At 31.9% G+C, this 16,888-nt stretch overlaps 1 protein-coding gene across 1 annotated transcript; it reads right to left on the bottom strand.

Annotated features, from left to right (window-relative positions):
• Nucleotides 1-1,426: 1,426 nt before the first annotated feature.
• LOC128175370 (angiopoietin-1-like) lies at nucleotides 1,427-16,113 on the bottom strand. Its single transcript, XM_052840936.1, has 11 exons — nucleotides 16,035-16,113; nucleotides 15,625-15,756; nucleotides 15,398-15,537; nucleotides 14,540-14,636; nucleotides 14,285-14,455; nucleotides 12,182-12,316; nucleotides 3,260-3,391; nucleotides 3,038-3,180; nucleotides 2,213-2,309; nucleotides 1,961-2,131; nucleotides 1,427-1,747 (listed from the first exon to the last, which is right to left on the bottom strand). The coding sequence occupies exons 1-11, from the start codon at nucleotides 16,105-16,107 to the stop codon at nucleotides 1,500-1,502; spliced, it is 1,539 nt and encodes a 512-aa protein (XP_052696896.1). The 5' UTR covers nucleotides 16,108-16,113; the 3' UTR covers nucleotides 1,427-1,499.
• Nucleotides 16,114-16,888: the final 775 nt, after the last annotated feature.

Below are 16,888 nucleotides of genomic sequence, written 5' to 3'. Positions count from 1 at the left end.
TTTTTTATACATGTTTATTTTGGTTATATACTTATAAGGAATCATTCTTTGAGTATTATGGGGTGATCAAATATATACTGTTGGAGCGTGATGAAATCAAATTAAGCCCGAAGGGATTTATTGATTATAGATTTGATCACCTTCGACCGTATTTGATCACATCACAATATTCAAAGAATGATTCCTTATAACTTATATCTATGTATTTTTCACCAATACTGTGCAATTAAATCTTTATTTTTAAGTTATTTTCATTTGTATAATAATTATTACTAGTATGCAAACCACATTATAATTATGCCTGCAACACAACAGTATTTCATTTGCCACAGCGTCATTGATGAAAAGAGTTGAACTAAACGTTACATTTGATTGGTAGTGTTAGATCACAGTCAAATATACTGGAAAATGTAAATGTTTTAAGATACCTATACTGAAAAATTATAATAATATGCACGTGAGAGAATTACTTCAATGAAATCTGTTACTTTTTACTCTTTTGCTGACCAGTTTCAAGTAACTTTCAAGATTATAGTTGAAAAATGTTCGTCGATAATATATGACTAGCCTTGAAGAAATATATAAACTGTTAAGTTCTTTTTTAAATGAATTTTAATTAGAATGCTCTTTCTTTCTTGTAGATTTTGATACAATCTATTTGTATTCTTGCATATTCATTCTATGATGTAGAGAAAAATTAGTTATGAAAACGACCAACATTTTTATTACTTATTTTTCTATACCTTAACAGTAACTCAAAAGTAGCTGACAACACTTTAATTGCTTGTCTTTATTCTTGGGAGTTGATTTTATTCAACTCTCCTATGCAGTTACTCTGGCAAACCGAAAGTGAAACAGTGTTTGGACCGAAGCACAAATCAACATCGCTGACAACATTTAGCTCTAATCGATAAATTCGATGAAGTGTATCCTAAAGCCTTGTTTCCAAGGAATTTTATTTATAGATGCCTTGTTATAGTCAGATTTTAAAAAGGTACGAACAATTTAGATATTTTTTGTACTTGTACATTGTATGTATTCCTACGCCAGAAGTCAATATGAGTCTTGTTCAACCAGACGCTCGGCTGTCTCCGTAAATCTCCGACAAGCCAAGAGTCTCTCTTGCTTGTCGGATACCAAACGTCGATCTGGTTGAACGAGACTAGAGTTCAATATTGCCTGAATCCATACAATTTCTCAGAACCTTTTTCGAATACTGATACGTAGTTTGATGGAATTCTTTGAATATTACACAGCAAGATGTTAATGGGTTTTCACGAAATTCCTGTCGGAGAATTTATATAATAAAAAATGTGCGTAATTCACAAACATATAGGAAACTACTTAGCATGCAAATTAACATATCGTTTATTTTAGAATAAAAAAAAATCGATAAAATCAACTCCCGTCAGTACTTCAGTACTTCGATTCTTTATTAGTTTCAATCACGAAAAAATAAACAATGATTACACCAAATTTATTTTTCACCGGGTTGTTGTTTAATTGGTTTGCTTGGGTCGTATCATCATTTTTGCTGACTTTAGCGGCACCACCTTTCCCCATCTTTGCCAGTGTAATTCCGAGTAATCTTTAAGAGATGTTTTGTACACACCATTCAAATTGGCAACAAAGCAGCTATTCATCCACCCCGGTGCTTTGTATTGTTGTACACAATGGCTACCTGAGTTGTCATTATCCCTATCCTTTGTACTGAAGTACATGTTGTTGAATTCCCTGAAACTATCTCCTGAAGTTAGGATAAAAAAAAATTCATAGACCATATATAATTATAATCAATATTTTATATATAAACAAATGATATATTATATATTGAAAAAAAAACAACTTTTCTTTTTCTAAAATATCAGCGTTATATATACATGTATACCATTTATGTACATCAGCAGGTCGAAAACGATATCGATGGTTTATAAGAGACAGCCATAAATTGTAAACGTACCCAATCCCTTGGTTCCGTTGAAACTTCCAAGCTTCAGTTTGTACTTGTTGGCTTCGTTATCCACAAAAAAAGACGAATATGTCGCATGACCTTTCTCTCTTGAAAATTTCATCATATCAATTCTAAGAATTTGATTTTTATCTTTTGTAAGAGCATGTATGGCGTCGTTTCCTGCAAACGAAGTAAAAATATTAAAAATTTGTAAAAACCTTTATATATTTGTGCTTATTCAGAAAAATTGCATCGACCTACCCAACCAGTACTCGTGGTCAGCGTGACCAAACCCATTTTTGTAATATTTCCAGTTTCTGTAGAAGTCTGTTTCTCCATCTATTCGCCTTTGGATTACCTACCAGTTCACAAATATTAATGACTTACTCCAAACATTGAAAAAAAAAGATTTAGATTTGCTCGCATAGTGAAACATTTGGATATTTTTAAAAATTATCAATGCGTATGAAAAATTGTTGACGATAGGAATAGCTATATAATAACTAGTATTATTTTTTTTTTATAATTACCGAAAAAACCCTATTGTAACAGTATGAGCATCTTTGCAAGCCTAGCCAAGGGTTTACGATCCGCTCCTCTCGTCTACCTTTTTACGATCCGCTCCTCTATGTACAAGGTAGATCGTAAACTCTTGGCTAACGAAGATGCAGAAAGAGGCATAATCTCAACGAATACCCTAGTAAAGCATTACAGATATAAAAAATGTGCACATATTTTAAAATTCTTATATCATATAGATATTCCCCATTTATATATTCATAAAAGTATATATATTGAACATATTTACAACAAAATGCATTTTCCAAATAGAAATTCGATACTGTAGTGAACCGTTGAAAGCAGCTCACTATACAATCACGAAAAATACAATACAAAGATGAATGTACAAACCATGTAAATAACTAAATACATTGTATTAAAAATACTTTACTGCAGTTTTGTTAAACATTGTAAACTCTAAAATATTAGAAAAAATATTTAATATTAAAAATTTTGAAAATTTTCAAATCATTACCTCGTCCCTTTTAAAGTTGCTAAATTTTGCCCACAATTTCGACTACTCACCGTCCATCCCCCTCCATCAGTGGTCATGTCACAGAACACAGTCTTGTTTGTCCCCGGGGTTGGGTAAATTGTGTACACTCCATCTCTACTCAACGGTCTGTGTTTCTTTATGTCAGCACAGTCCTTGTGTCTGCTATGGACCCCTTTAAAAAATGTTGAAAATTTTGAGAAAACTGGATATCATTGTTATGCTATTTTAATTACCATTGAGTTTGTTCTTACGAGATTTTAAAAACACTTGTCCCTTCTTCAGTTTAAAGCTTGACTGGACGTCCAGAGTCATTGGACCGTGAATGGACAGTGCTGTGTCCTGGTGGTCCCAGTTAGATTTTTCTAACATGGACTTCATCTCATCTAGAACGGGATGTGAAAATTGTGACACTCTACTATAGTACGCGCATTTTATTTTTAATTCAGGTGGTATGGGACATCTATGGATTAAAGTACATTATAATTAAAATACTTCTACCTGTTTAGAATTTTATAATTTTACAATATTTTACCAAAAAATAAGCTTTTAAAATATTTGGAGAGGTAAAATTTGTAAAAGCCCCAGCGGGATTCGAACACAAGACTTACAGATTCTCAGTAAACCCTCTTTTTTATCTTTTTAGTAAACCATCTTTCCCACTCCGCTACAACATCAGTTGACAATAGTGGGAAACAACTTCTCATATAGTTACATTTTATTTTATTGTTTATTTCGATAAACAATACGTCACAACATGGATGTGTCCTATCCCACATTTTAAAAAAGGCTGAGTGGTCACCAAACTAGCCATCAGATCTACCCTCATCTCATTAAACTATAAACAAGATTTTTAGGAAAGAAAAATTCCAAAAAATTATGCTTTAAAATTTGAACATTTTCCTATAATTAAATACAGAGGTCTTCTTCTTAGTGAGACCACTGTCGTCTAAATATGGTCACCAAAGACCATCAAGTCTTAAATGATATAAATCTTTGTATCTACCTGAGAGGTGAAGTTTGATTCCCTTGGCATCAACACCCCACAAGGCCATCGTGATAACAACCAGTGTCCACATTGTGAATTGTTGTCGACCTAGAACAGTCAACAGTCTGCTTTATATACTGTTGTACATTGATGGTCTGGTACTTACATGTAATTATAATGAAACAGAATCTGTTCTGGAATATGAAACCAAGGTATCGATCCCTTTGCATGTAGATCAAAATACAACATTTCTGAGAAGCTTTGATTTTTTAATATATGTTTCATGTTGGAATTATTCCAATGAAAGATAGATTTTTAGTTTATTTGTGTACTTCAAATTAAAGAATGTGTTAATTAGATTAAGGAGCATAGGAATTGATAATGAAGTAAAACTACGCAAAACTAAACAAATCTGCTTCATTCTTTGAAATTCTTAAAGCCGATCTTCCATACACATGGGAAAAGTTTTGCCTACAAGCCAATTCTTTTAAATTACTTAAAGATATGGATTATAAGCATGTGTCGACTTAAAAGTGACTCCAAAATTTTCACTTTTTTGGGGAAAAAATCAACTTTTAAATTAGACATCCTCTCTCTTTAACAGCAGGTCAAACAATGCGTCGAAGAATATACTGGCGGGAAAGAGAGAATATGCACGCAGTCACTTGACGAAATCTTTTTTTTTTATTGGTCAAAATTAATATCACGCATCAGACACTCTTATTAAGATACTTACTATTGGTCAAGTTGAAAATCAGGCATCAAACACTTGTCACAAGACACTCACTGATGTTTTAATTGGCCCATGATACAAGAAAGTTATTGAATATTTATTATGGTGTATCCTGAATTATTTGGACGAAGGGCGGAGACTCGTGCTTCGCACTCGTCACCGCCCTTCGTCCAAATAATTCAGGATACACCATAATAAATATACTGTACAATAACTACTACTTAAATGATGTATCATTCACATACATGTATTCTCGAAAAAGAATCCTGAACGAATAAAGATTTGCATTCTTTTTAAAATACTAGACTAAGTACAACAATAAGTTTTAGATGTTAGTAGTTAAAGAGTTGCGATTCTATACCCTATCTACAACTGTCGATATCTGCATTTTATACGGTTATTACTCCTTGTTGTCTCATGGTAAATATTGCCATGTTCTTTAAAGGTGGTTGACTCACCAACGCATTTTTTTATGGTTCGATTTATAATTATTTTTGAGAAATGATTATACAAAATGAACACCGATATCGGCTTCCAATTATTTTTTATAATTTTTTTTTTTGGTATTTTTTTTGTAGAAACCGGAAACATGGTTTAAGCTGTAAACGGGATATCTTAGAGCTAAAAATCTTATATAAATTAATGCACAATACAAAAATCTATATATACATTTCAAAGACAGCCATATAAACTTTATAATATTTTTGTAAAAAAAAAAATATATTTATGAAAATGAAAAGCAAGGATTTTTCGAGAATCTCGCATTTTCGTTTCAATTTCTTTCTCAAATATCTTTGTGTAGTAAGTACTTTATGTGACTATATGTTATTATTTAAATTTTATCCGTAGATAAAAAAAATATAAAGGAATTACAATTTTGACTTTCAGATATATTTTTTTTAATTAAAAAATAAATAGTTGACAAAACAACCTTTGGCAAGTATTTATTTATAATTATATTAGACATTAATTAACACCAACTTTGAAACTCTCAAATACCCTGCTTATCTTCAAAACAGTTTTCTAATTTTAATGAAAAAATTTCATGTCAAATAAAGTGCTGACTGTCGATATCGATCTCTGATTTGTGGAATCATACTTCAAAAAAGATTCTCTTTCGACTCATCAAATAAAATTTTGGTGTGTCGAGGGACGTTAAAAATAGTTTTTAAGAAATGTTATGCAAGTGCATTAGACGTGTGTGTGTGTGTGTGTGTGTGTGTGTGTGTGTGTGTGTGTGTGTGTGTAGCATTTTGAATTAAATTTGTATATCCTTCAATGAAAGAGAACAATACACTATTAGACATGTAAGTTAATACATTTACATCCACTAAGAATAAATCTTATTATTTTTTACGGAAATTGATTGTTAATTAACAACTCTATAGAAACTTGCTACGCAATCCAATTCTAACCAATTAGAACCATTTTAACAAGACCTTGGACTTTCGGTATTGTGTAACTATCTATTTCTTGTGTAAAAACAAGTGCAAAATGACTCAGGTTTGAAGTGAAATATACAGCGATCGCCTAGTCTTAGCTCAAAAGCCAGACAAATCTAGTTGATTTCAATGAGCTAAGGCCAAGTGGCCAGCAATGAAATAGACAGGTCTACGTCACATTGCTGTTTGACATAACTACCCAAAGTCCAAGCTCTTGTTAAAATGGTTCTAATATATTGATCAGTCGAAACCTAATTCACAACCCAAGAAATATCACGGACTGCATGTAATAATTTCGATGATAACAGACTCAAATTCCAATAGATGACGGTCTGTTGTTTCATTTTGGGGAGTTGATTTTAAGGTAGTACGAAACACCCCTGAAATTAATCATTTGAAATATTTTCTCAAATACACAAAATAATGACTTCATATTATGTAAAAATTAATTTCAGTCCATTATCTTAAGAAAAAAATATATATCATACCCATCAATTACTGAAGGCCGAATAAATTTAGGATACAACGTATTTCGAATATTTTGAAACATACATTTGGATGGTGTTCATATGATTTTTGTGCAATTTAGCCTTATATCATTTAAAAATGCGTAACTTGTGTTCTGTTCATAGTAAAGACCTGAAATTTGGACACAACCACCGCCAGTGTTAAGGCTTTATGTCAAACAAATTTCAAGGTCATATCAACAGGTTAAAGGTCAAATATTATGACATCATCTAAGATTTTTATCAATTTATACCTCTGTCAAACATACTTAAACCTTAATGAATCTAAATCCAATGGTTAAATTTTCTTTATTTTGATATATTTTAATTACAGGGTCATGACAATCATACTGTTAAATTTTATTCAAATTTGAATTATACATTTTCTTTTTAGATACCCTTAAGTGCTGCAAATTTTCGTCTTAAAAGAGTTTTCACAAGCACTAGTTTTACATTATATCGCATGAGAAATTATCTTAAGTTACCAGTTAGAATTTATTTCAGTATCTTTAACTAACAAAAAGGTCTCCTGTTTAAATAGCAGCACAAATATTTGTAATATCTTGAAAAATAACTTAATGGCATAGAAAATTATAACAATGACAATTTCATTTTACACTCCACTGAAAGGAGATTCCAATGGTAGGTTTGGGGCGATGTGGGCAAAAATTGTGAGGTCGGATTTTTTTCAAATTCTACGTATTAAAAGATTTTATTCCAAAGAAAAAAATTTCAGAAAAATTGAATTATAGGAAAAATTTAGCTTATCTGTTTTGTACTACCTTAATCAACTCTCCTATGCAGTTACTCTGGCAAACCGAAAGTGAAACAGTGTCTGGACCTAAGCACAAATCATCACCGCTGACAAGACATAGTTCTTGAAAATAACAGATAAATTCGGTGTACTGTATGCTAAAACATTATTTACAAGGAAACGCATTTAGTAATACCTTGAAAATAGTCAGATTTTAATTAAAGGCCGGATCTGACCTAGTTGAATATCCACACGGACGGCAATTAAGCATATTAGGGAGAAGGCCACACCCCAACTGATAAGACTACAGAGTGAAGCTATAAATAGATACCTGCATAGCACAGACACGTGTTGAAATAAAAGACAGCAGCACATGGTTTCTATTAATATCATTCATTATTACAGAGCTAAGGGTATAGACCTTAGGGTTTATATATATTTTGAATAAAACAATCATCAAAAATCTAAATTTACCCTTTTGTAGAAATAAAATGGAATGGACCAGTTACAATGAATCATGTGAAGTTGAAATATTTTCACAGTGGGGAGGCACTCCCTGCATCCGGCCAAATGTCAATAAATCTATTAATCAGCTCATCTCCCAGGGTGGGCCCTCAGTGGGGATCAAAATATTTGTGGATGCGGGGAAAATATGGTGATAGTTATTATGTTGTAATAGATTTCCATGTAAATATTTAATAACAACTTTGATGGACAGAAAATAAGAATTTAATGCTTATAAAAATGGCCACATACATGATGCCATGGTAAAGAAATCTCCTTTGGTACCCCATGCCCTAAAACTTTCCCTCCAATTCTGGCCATCATTCTTGTAACAAAATGGAGGAAAATGAGGACACAAGTATAATTACTTTGAGGGTGAACTCTGATTAAAGGGAATCAACAATTCATTTCATCAATTTTAATGAATGGGAGTTAGAAGAAATGATATGTGAAGAAAATACAACTGGGAATGAGGACATCAGTGCTGACGACTTTGAGAGGACATTCTGTATCCCGCAAAGTCAAAACTGTGATGAATGTGAACATTGTTTTTGCAAACCCTGCATAACAGACGGGGGAAACAGACAAATGTGGTGGCCTTCTGAACCAGCATTACCTGACAAAAGAAATACCTCGTTCCGAAAGGAAAAGTATAAGTTTTTCTGGACAATGCTTTTCCATAGAGGAGTTTTTCTTGATGAAAGATATAGAGAGAGAAAACTAAATGTTCTTCAGTTAGACCCTCGGTTTACCAATGTTGCAAGCCATCGTAGGGACATTCTACCAGAATGTGTTGTCAACTTGGTGCGAGTTTGGTTTCCCAACCCCAAAAATATCTATCCCATACATGGGACACCGTTGGCAGTGACTGTTATTTTTTTTTTAAATTAAAAACAATATAATTATATACATTATTTTATTTAAATCGGAAAATTTTGTTCAAATTTCTTTATATTGGAATTTGTTTTTGTGAAAATTACATCTGCACTGGACTCTTATCTGGTCACTGAAAGGTCGTGTAAACTGTGCTAAGAGCAGTGGTCAGGAGATAACAGCCGGACTCAGCAGGATGCACATTCACGCTTACATGCAGTGTATGTGTTTTTTATTTATCAAATAAATGGATTTATTGGACTTAACTCTTTCTCTCTTTGCTGAGGTAGGATGATTAAGACAATATCTTATTAGCAACCATTTTGAATGCGTCTGTGGAGATTAGAGCTTCCGGTGTAATGTAAACAAACCTCTGCTGTCAATCAAAATGGGTAAATTTGAAAATCAGTGTCACTTCAGAATTTTAATTGATTAATTCTCCCTTATTACATACATTTGATGTAAATTATATGTATTTTCAAATGCAGAACACATAACTTTATATACACAACAACTATCTTAAAGTGGTAATTGGTGATATTTGTATAAATTTGAAAAAAATATCCCCTGAAGTGAAGAGTGGCAAGAAAATTGAAATTTCCTCCATTTCCCCGATTGGCTGCTATTTATACCCCAGAACCGGCCTTTAAATAGTACGAACAATTTTGATATTTTTTGTAGTCGTATGTGTTCCTACGCCAGAGTTCAATTTAGTCTCGTTCATCCAGACGCTCGGCTGTCTCCGTAAATCTCCGACAAACAGAGAGTCTCTCTTGGTAGTCGGAGATTAACAGTGACAGCCGAGCGTCTGGTTAAATGAGACTGGAGTTCAATATTGCTTGGATCCAGAAATGTGTACAATTTTTACAAATATTTCGATTACTGATACATAGTTTGATGGAACTAATTCTATCTTTAAATATTACACAACATGATTCATATGGGGTTTTCTCGAAATTCTTGTCGGAAAAGTTCTGGAGAATTCATATTATAAAAATGTGCGTAATTCAAATACAGATTAGAAACTACTTGTCATGCAAAATAACATATCGTTTATTTTGAAATTAATAATAATCGATAAAATTAACTCCCGTCAGTACTTCAGTACTTTGATTTCTAATGAACTGATGAACATGATTCATGTTGGTTGTGAAGATAAACCAGGTTATTTTGCAGAAAAAAAATCTATTACCCGCTACATTTTTCCGCAATAAATTATATCAAACCACTATAAAACCGCATGTTTTCTTTACATAGATGCCGCCGTTAATGCTAGACGTACATAATTCATTCATATTAAAAACCAGTATCAAATAATCGGCAGTTTTAAAGCTTCGTTTCAAGTAAAAGACTTTTTATAAACAAGTGGGTTGGAGACTCCCTGCTACGTGTAAACAACTGAATGAAGAACTTTTAATGCATGTAAAACCAGCATGGCGCAGGTGAAAGATCAACACAATTTGAATATTTTACGTAAAATTGGTAGAGAATATAAGTACCAATGTGAATCATGCTTGGGAAACCTACGGATTTACCCCAATTTTTTGTAAATCGCTTTTGATTAGTAAAAATGTGCATTATTTTGATGGTTTTATGGAATGTTTCAACAATATCTTCCATAAACGAAATATCTATTTCTTTCCCAAGCAAGAACTTCAAAGTACATGATTTTACAAAGGATTTTTTCTTAAAAATATGTATGATTTAATGTCATTAATCACCTGCACCGATGCGATTTAAATAGATCATTTGCAATATTAGGATTCGCCCGTCACATGATTACAAAGAACATATAACGTCACAAAAATGCATCAAATATAATGTTTATCACGGTGTCAATAAATGTAACATAGATTTTAAAAAATACTCCCAGTCAAAGTATTTTTGCGATGATTCAAATAATATCGTTTTCCAGCCGTATTTTAGCATTGGGACGCCTTTAATTAACATTGCTGCGTATTTGATTTATGCATGTGCTGCTAAAATGTCACGAGATACCCCATAGCTGCTTGATAATTGATTTCCTTTCATCCATCGTTGTTTTATTTCATTGTTTATTATAATTTTTATGATTTGAAAATGTACACTATCGTCAGTTGGAATAGGACCTTCGGTGCTGCTGCATACCAAACTCATGCACGTAATAATTTATTCCATACAAATTCTAGATAAAAGTCTGATAACTTAATCGCGTGTTGGTTTGTGGAGGCTTAATGAGGCTGGGTTCAACAAGAGAATAACCTCAGTGTTGGAACAATATTAGTCCTGTATCGATGAGAGAGTGTCCCGTTATACATGTATATTTAGTAGGGATGCCAATCGGTTACAAAATTGCTATTTAAGGAATGAATTCAATATTTATTAGTTTCATACGATATAAAATGGTTTGGGGCAGTTTACGCTTTATAAACCGCGAAGCGGTTTATAAAAAAAACGTAAACTGTTCCAAACCAATTTATATCGTATAAAACTAATAAATATTGAATTCATTCCCAATAATTTAATTTTTTTTCTATCATTTGTTGATAAAAACAGTCATTTGATCTATAAAATGACATCAAATTGTACAAAATTCAAACGTAATGTCAGGCGGATTGATACGTTTTTGACGTTAGTCTTACTATGACGTAGGCAACATTATTTATACGATATAAAATACATTTTTCAACCAATCAGAAAGCGTGTTACAACCAGAATTAAATTATTTACATTTCAACTGTTTGTCTGTGATAACATTACGAATCAATTTTGAAGCCTTTAACCCACTAATTTCATAAAAGACGAGCGACACAAAATGGGCGTGTCTTATAGCATAATCGAAAACGATATTGGCTGCGCCGAGTAGTAATACTACATAACATGTGCTACATGAAAAAAATAATGGTTTTAAAATGTTGTTTTAAAGTGTAGAAATTGGAAATGATATAAATAAAAGTAATAAGGAATCATTATTTGAATATTATGAGGTGATAATTTCGGTCGGAGCGTGGTCAAATCTATCATAAAGCTCTTCGGGTTTTATTGGATTTGACCACGCCCCGACCAAAATTATCGCCTCATAATACTCGAAGAATGATTCCTTATTTCCTAAATGAATCGACCAACATTTTTAAAGTACATTTTTTGTGCATTAACAGTAAATAAAATGCATCTGACAACACTTTGAAAGCATGTCTTTGTGTTTCTTTATTAGTTTCAATCACGAAAAATAAACAATGGTTACATCAATTTTATTTTTCATCGGTTTATTTGGGCTTTTATGCTTATTCAGTTTGCTTGGGTCGAATCATCATTTTTGCTGACTTAAGCGGCACAATTTTCCCCCAATTTTGCCAATGTAGTTCTGTGTAATCTTTAAAAGATGCCTTGTACACACCATTCAAATTGGCTTGAAAACAGTTATACATCCACCCCGGTGATTTGTATTTTTGTACACAATGGCTACCTGAGTTGTCATTATCCCTATCCGCTGTACTGAAGTACGAGTTGTTTGAATGTTTCAAACTATCTCCTGAATTTAGAATAAATAATTATCATACACAATTTATAAATATATTCAATATCTTATATATGATAATATACATGTACTGTATTATCTTTTGAAAAACATCTTTATCTATTTCAGTAATATCAGCAGTACATATACCATTGATGTACAAGCATGTAAGCAGGCCTTATTCAAGGTGGCATGGGACCAAATTTTTTTTTTGAAATAATGGAAAGATAAATTTTATAAAAATACGCAGTCCGATTCAAACTCGTGACCTATAAATTCGTAGGTAACTCTCTGACGATGAGTATCATTATGTTTTAATTGGAATGCAGTGCTTTACTATCAATGAGAAAAACTAATATCTTAGAAACCCCAGTACATTAAAATTTAGAATCCCTAATTTATCATTAAATATGTGTGTGTGAATATATATATATATATATATATATATATATATATATATATATATATATATATATATATATATATATATAAAAAGCACTGAATAGAATCAACAACACTAGGCATCTTTAAGGTGTCGGATCTAATATATAGATACTAAGCCAGTAAACTGAATATATAAAGCACTAAAAATGGCTAACGACACGAACAATAGAAATTGTCAAATTTTCGGGACAACCCGTCCCTTCTTCAGGACCAAAAAATAAATTACATAAGTAAAAAACAAAGAAAACAAAATCTAAAGCTACTACTAAACTACTTAAGAAACTATGAAAAAGAACAGCTACATTATACACATCATTTGATCACATTCTTAAAGGTGTTGATACTGTCGCCGATCGCTATAAAGTCTTTATAGCGATCGGCGACAGTATCAACACCTTTAAGAATGTGATCAAATGATGTGTATAATGTAGCTGTTCTTTTTCATAGTTTCTTAAGTAGTTTAGTAGTAGCTTTAGATTTTGTTTTCTTTGTTTTTTACTTATGTAATTTATTTTTTGGTCCTGAAGAAGGGACGGGTTGTCCCGAAAATTTGACAATTTCTATTGTTCGTGTCGTTAGCCATTTTTAGTGCTTTATATATATATATATATATATATATATATATATATATATATATATATATATATAGTAAAACTCGGCTATAGCGAAGTCCTAGGGATCAATGGCTTTACTTAGTTATATCCGTAATTTGTTATATCCGTATAACGAATTCGTTATGATAACTATAGCAAATTCACAATATACATGTTTTCTTTCACTATACTATAATTTTTGCTAATTGAAGCTTAAAATTGTGAATTGTAAAAATATTTATGAAAATAAATTAATTCAAACTATTATGTTAGATGGTAGTGCAAACCTTTTTAACTGTAAAGAAATTCGTTATAAAGGTGTTAAATTTCGTTATTATTCACCTCTAAGGGATTCAAAATGAGTTCGCTATATCCGTAAATTCGTTATATCTGAATTCGTTGTATCCGTAAAATTTTGCTAAGATTTGTTTAGAATTTTATACAAGAATTCGCTATATCTGTGTTCGTACTAAACGAGTTTTACTGTATTATATTTCCAACTGTCTTTGTCTGTGATAACATTAAAAATCAATTTTGAAACCCAAAACCTAATAACTTCATAAAACATAAGTGACACAAAATGGGCATGTCTTATAGCAATGTCTTATAGCAAAACTGAAAAACGGTATTGACTGCGCCGCGTAGTAATACATAGCATGTGCTACATAAAAAAATAGTTGTTTTAAAATAATGTTGTTTTAAAGTGTACAAATTGGAAATTATATAAATATAAGTAATAAGAAATCATTATTGGATTATACCACGCCCCGACCGAAATTGTCACCTCATAATACTCAAAGAATGATTCTTTATTCATTAAATATAACTCATAAAATTATTATTTATTTCGATAGGGAGTACGTTAAAATATCGAGGTGCCCCATACCATGTGTACCTTATACATTTTCGATGGTTTATAAGAGGCTACCATAAAATGTAAACGTACCTAAACCCTTGGTTCCGTTGAAACTCCCGAGCGTCATCTTGTACTTGTTGGCCTCGTTATCAACAAAAAATGATGAATATATCGCATGACCTTTCCCCCTCGAAAATTTCATCATATCAATTCTAAGAATCTGGTTTTTATCCTTTGTCAGTGCGTGTATGGCGTCGTTTCCTGCAAATGAACCAAAAATTGAGAATTTGTAAAAAAAACTTTTTTTTATCTTTGTGCATAATAATAAAATTTACATCGACCTACCCAACCAGTATTCATGATCAGCAAGACCAAACCCATTTTTGTAATCTGTCCAGTTTCTGTAGAAGTCTGTTTTCCCGTCTATTCGCCTTTGAATTACCTACCAGTACACATATATTTATTTAATAAAATATTTCAAACATTGAAAAAAAAATTGGCTTCGATTTGATTGCATAGTGAAACATTAAGCAACGTAAATGGAGAGAACTAATATAGGCTATTTTTGCCTACTGTTTGATCCATATTCATTGATATACTTCTGTGTATATTTCTGAATAAAATATTTTTGGATATTTAAAAAAAGATATATCTCAACACGTATGAAGAATTGTTAATGACAAGAACACCTTTAAAAAAAAATCCTATTTAAACAGTAAGAGCATCTTTGCTAGCCAAGGGTTTCCGATCCGCTCCTTTCATCTACCTTTTGATGATCCACTCCTCTCCTGTTCATGGTAGATGAGAGAAGTGGACCGTAAACCCTTGGCTAGCGAAGATGCATTAAGAGAAGCGTATCAAAAATATGCAAATATTTTAAAATTCTCATATTTATGAAATCCGGATAAGCTCATGTAGCTTACATATCTTATAAATATTTCCCATTCATAAAATTATATTAAACATATTTACAACATAATGCATTTTTCAAATAAATATTTGATAGTGAAGCGTTTCAAGCAGGTCACTTATAATACAACCACGAAAAGTGCAAACCATGTAAATACATTAGATATTAGAAATACCTTACTGCAGCTTTGTTAAGCATTGTAAACTTAAAAAAAGGGAAAATAACCATTTATTAATCATTACCAAGTCCCTTTTAAGTTGCTAATTTTGTCCCAAGTGTAACTGACTACTCACCGTCCACCCCCCTCCATCAGTGGTCATGTCACAGAACACTGTCTTGTTTGTTCCTGGGGTTGGGTAAATTGTGTACACTTCATCTCTACTCAAAGGTCTGTGTTTCTTTATATGTGCACAGTCCTTGTGTCTGCTTACCCCTTAAACGTTTCAACGAAATGAAAATCTAAGAAAGCTGGATATTATCATAGTTATGCTATTTTTATTTTCATTGAGTATATTCTTACGAGATTTTAGAAACACTTGTCCCTTCTTTAGTTTAAAGCTTGACTGGACGTCCAGTGTCATTGGACCGTGAATGGACAGAGCTGTGTCCTGGTGGTCCCAGTTAGATTTCTCTAACATGGACTTAATCTCATCTGGAACGAGATGTGAAAATCGTGATACTCGACTATTGCGCGCCGTTTTTTTTAAAGACGGCTGAGTCTCAACAAATTACCCATCATATCTACCTTATATTTATTAAACTATAAACACGTTTTTAAGCGAAGAAAAATTCCTAAATTTGAGCTTTAAAATTTGAACATTTTGCTATAATTAAATGCAGGAGTCTTTTTCTTAATAAGACAGATCAATGAAGTTAAATATGATCACCCACGACCATCAAGTCTTATATAAAAAAAATATTTGTATCTACCTGAGAGGTGAAGTTTGATTCCCTTGGCATCAACACCCCACAAGGCCATCGTGATAACAACCAGTGTCCACATTGTGAATTGTTGTCGACCAAGAACAGTCAACAGTCTGCTTTATATACTGTTGTACATTGATGGTCTGGTACTTACATGTAATTATAATGAAACAGAATCTGTTCTGCAATATGAAACCTAGGTATCGATCCTTTTGCATGTAGATTAAAATACAACATTTCTGCGAAGCTTTGATTTTTTAATATATATTTATTTAACATATTTGTGTATTTGAAATTAAAAAGTGTAAATTAGATTAAAGATGCTTATGAATTTATCAATTTCAATGAAATAAAACACACAAAACAACCCGGGACTATCAGAAGTTTTCATACCCTGAAATCTTCTTCAATCTTTACAATTTGTAAGGAAGTCAATTGTTATAAAAACTCGAATTAACGTTTTTGGATTAAAAAAACAATATTACAATAGATATGAGATATAATGCAGTATTGGTAACATTAAAAAGTTTTTACTCCTTTCTTACTACATGTAACGGAGATCAATTACAACAACACGACTTATTACCAACTGTAAATACAGAGACCTTGAGTTCTATTTTACTTATTTGATACAATTACGCTTTTTATAAAATGTCTAAGAAGTCAAATTTATGGTGTACTGGGAAACTGAATGTTATCCTCTTTATGTGTGTATATACAAGAATCATACCATGGGGGGGGGGGGTACTTACACCGAAAACGAGACCACGAATCCATTGATATCACCTATACACAGCATTTTTAACACAAGAAGAATGAACATATTTTATTATTATTAATTGGAATATGCAGGGAAAGAT

The sequence above is a fragment of the Crassostrea angulata genome, chromosome 3 (assembly GCF_025612915.1).
Source record: "Crassostrea angulata isolate pt1a10 chromosome 3, ASM2561291v2, whole genome shotgun sequence".
NCBI lineage: Eukaryota > Metazoa > Mollusca > Bivalvia > Ostreida > Ostreidae > Magallana > Magallana angulata.
Note: the sequence above shows the minus strand (reverse complement) of the source record. Positions and strands in the feature narration are given on the sequence as shown.

What these genes read in the sequence shown, in the direction of transcription:
- LOC128175370 (XM_052840936.1), bottom strand. Translation starts at nt 16,107, where the DNA reads ATGTGGACACTGGTTGTTATCACGATGGCCTTGTGGGGTGTTGATGCC. An exon ending in ACAAGTGTTTTTAAAATCTC is followed by an intron (nt 3,181 to 3,259) that starts GTAAGAACAAAC and finishes CATTTTTTAAAG; the next exon opens with GGGTCCATAGCAGACACAAG. An exon ending in CTGATGGAGGGGGATGGACG is followed by an intron (nt 2,310 to 3,037) that starts GTGAGTAGTCGA and finishes GTGAACTGGTAG; the next exon opens with GTAATCCAAAGGCGAATAGA.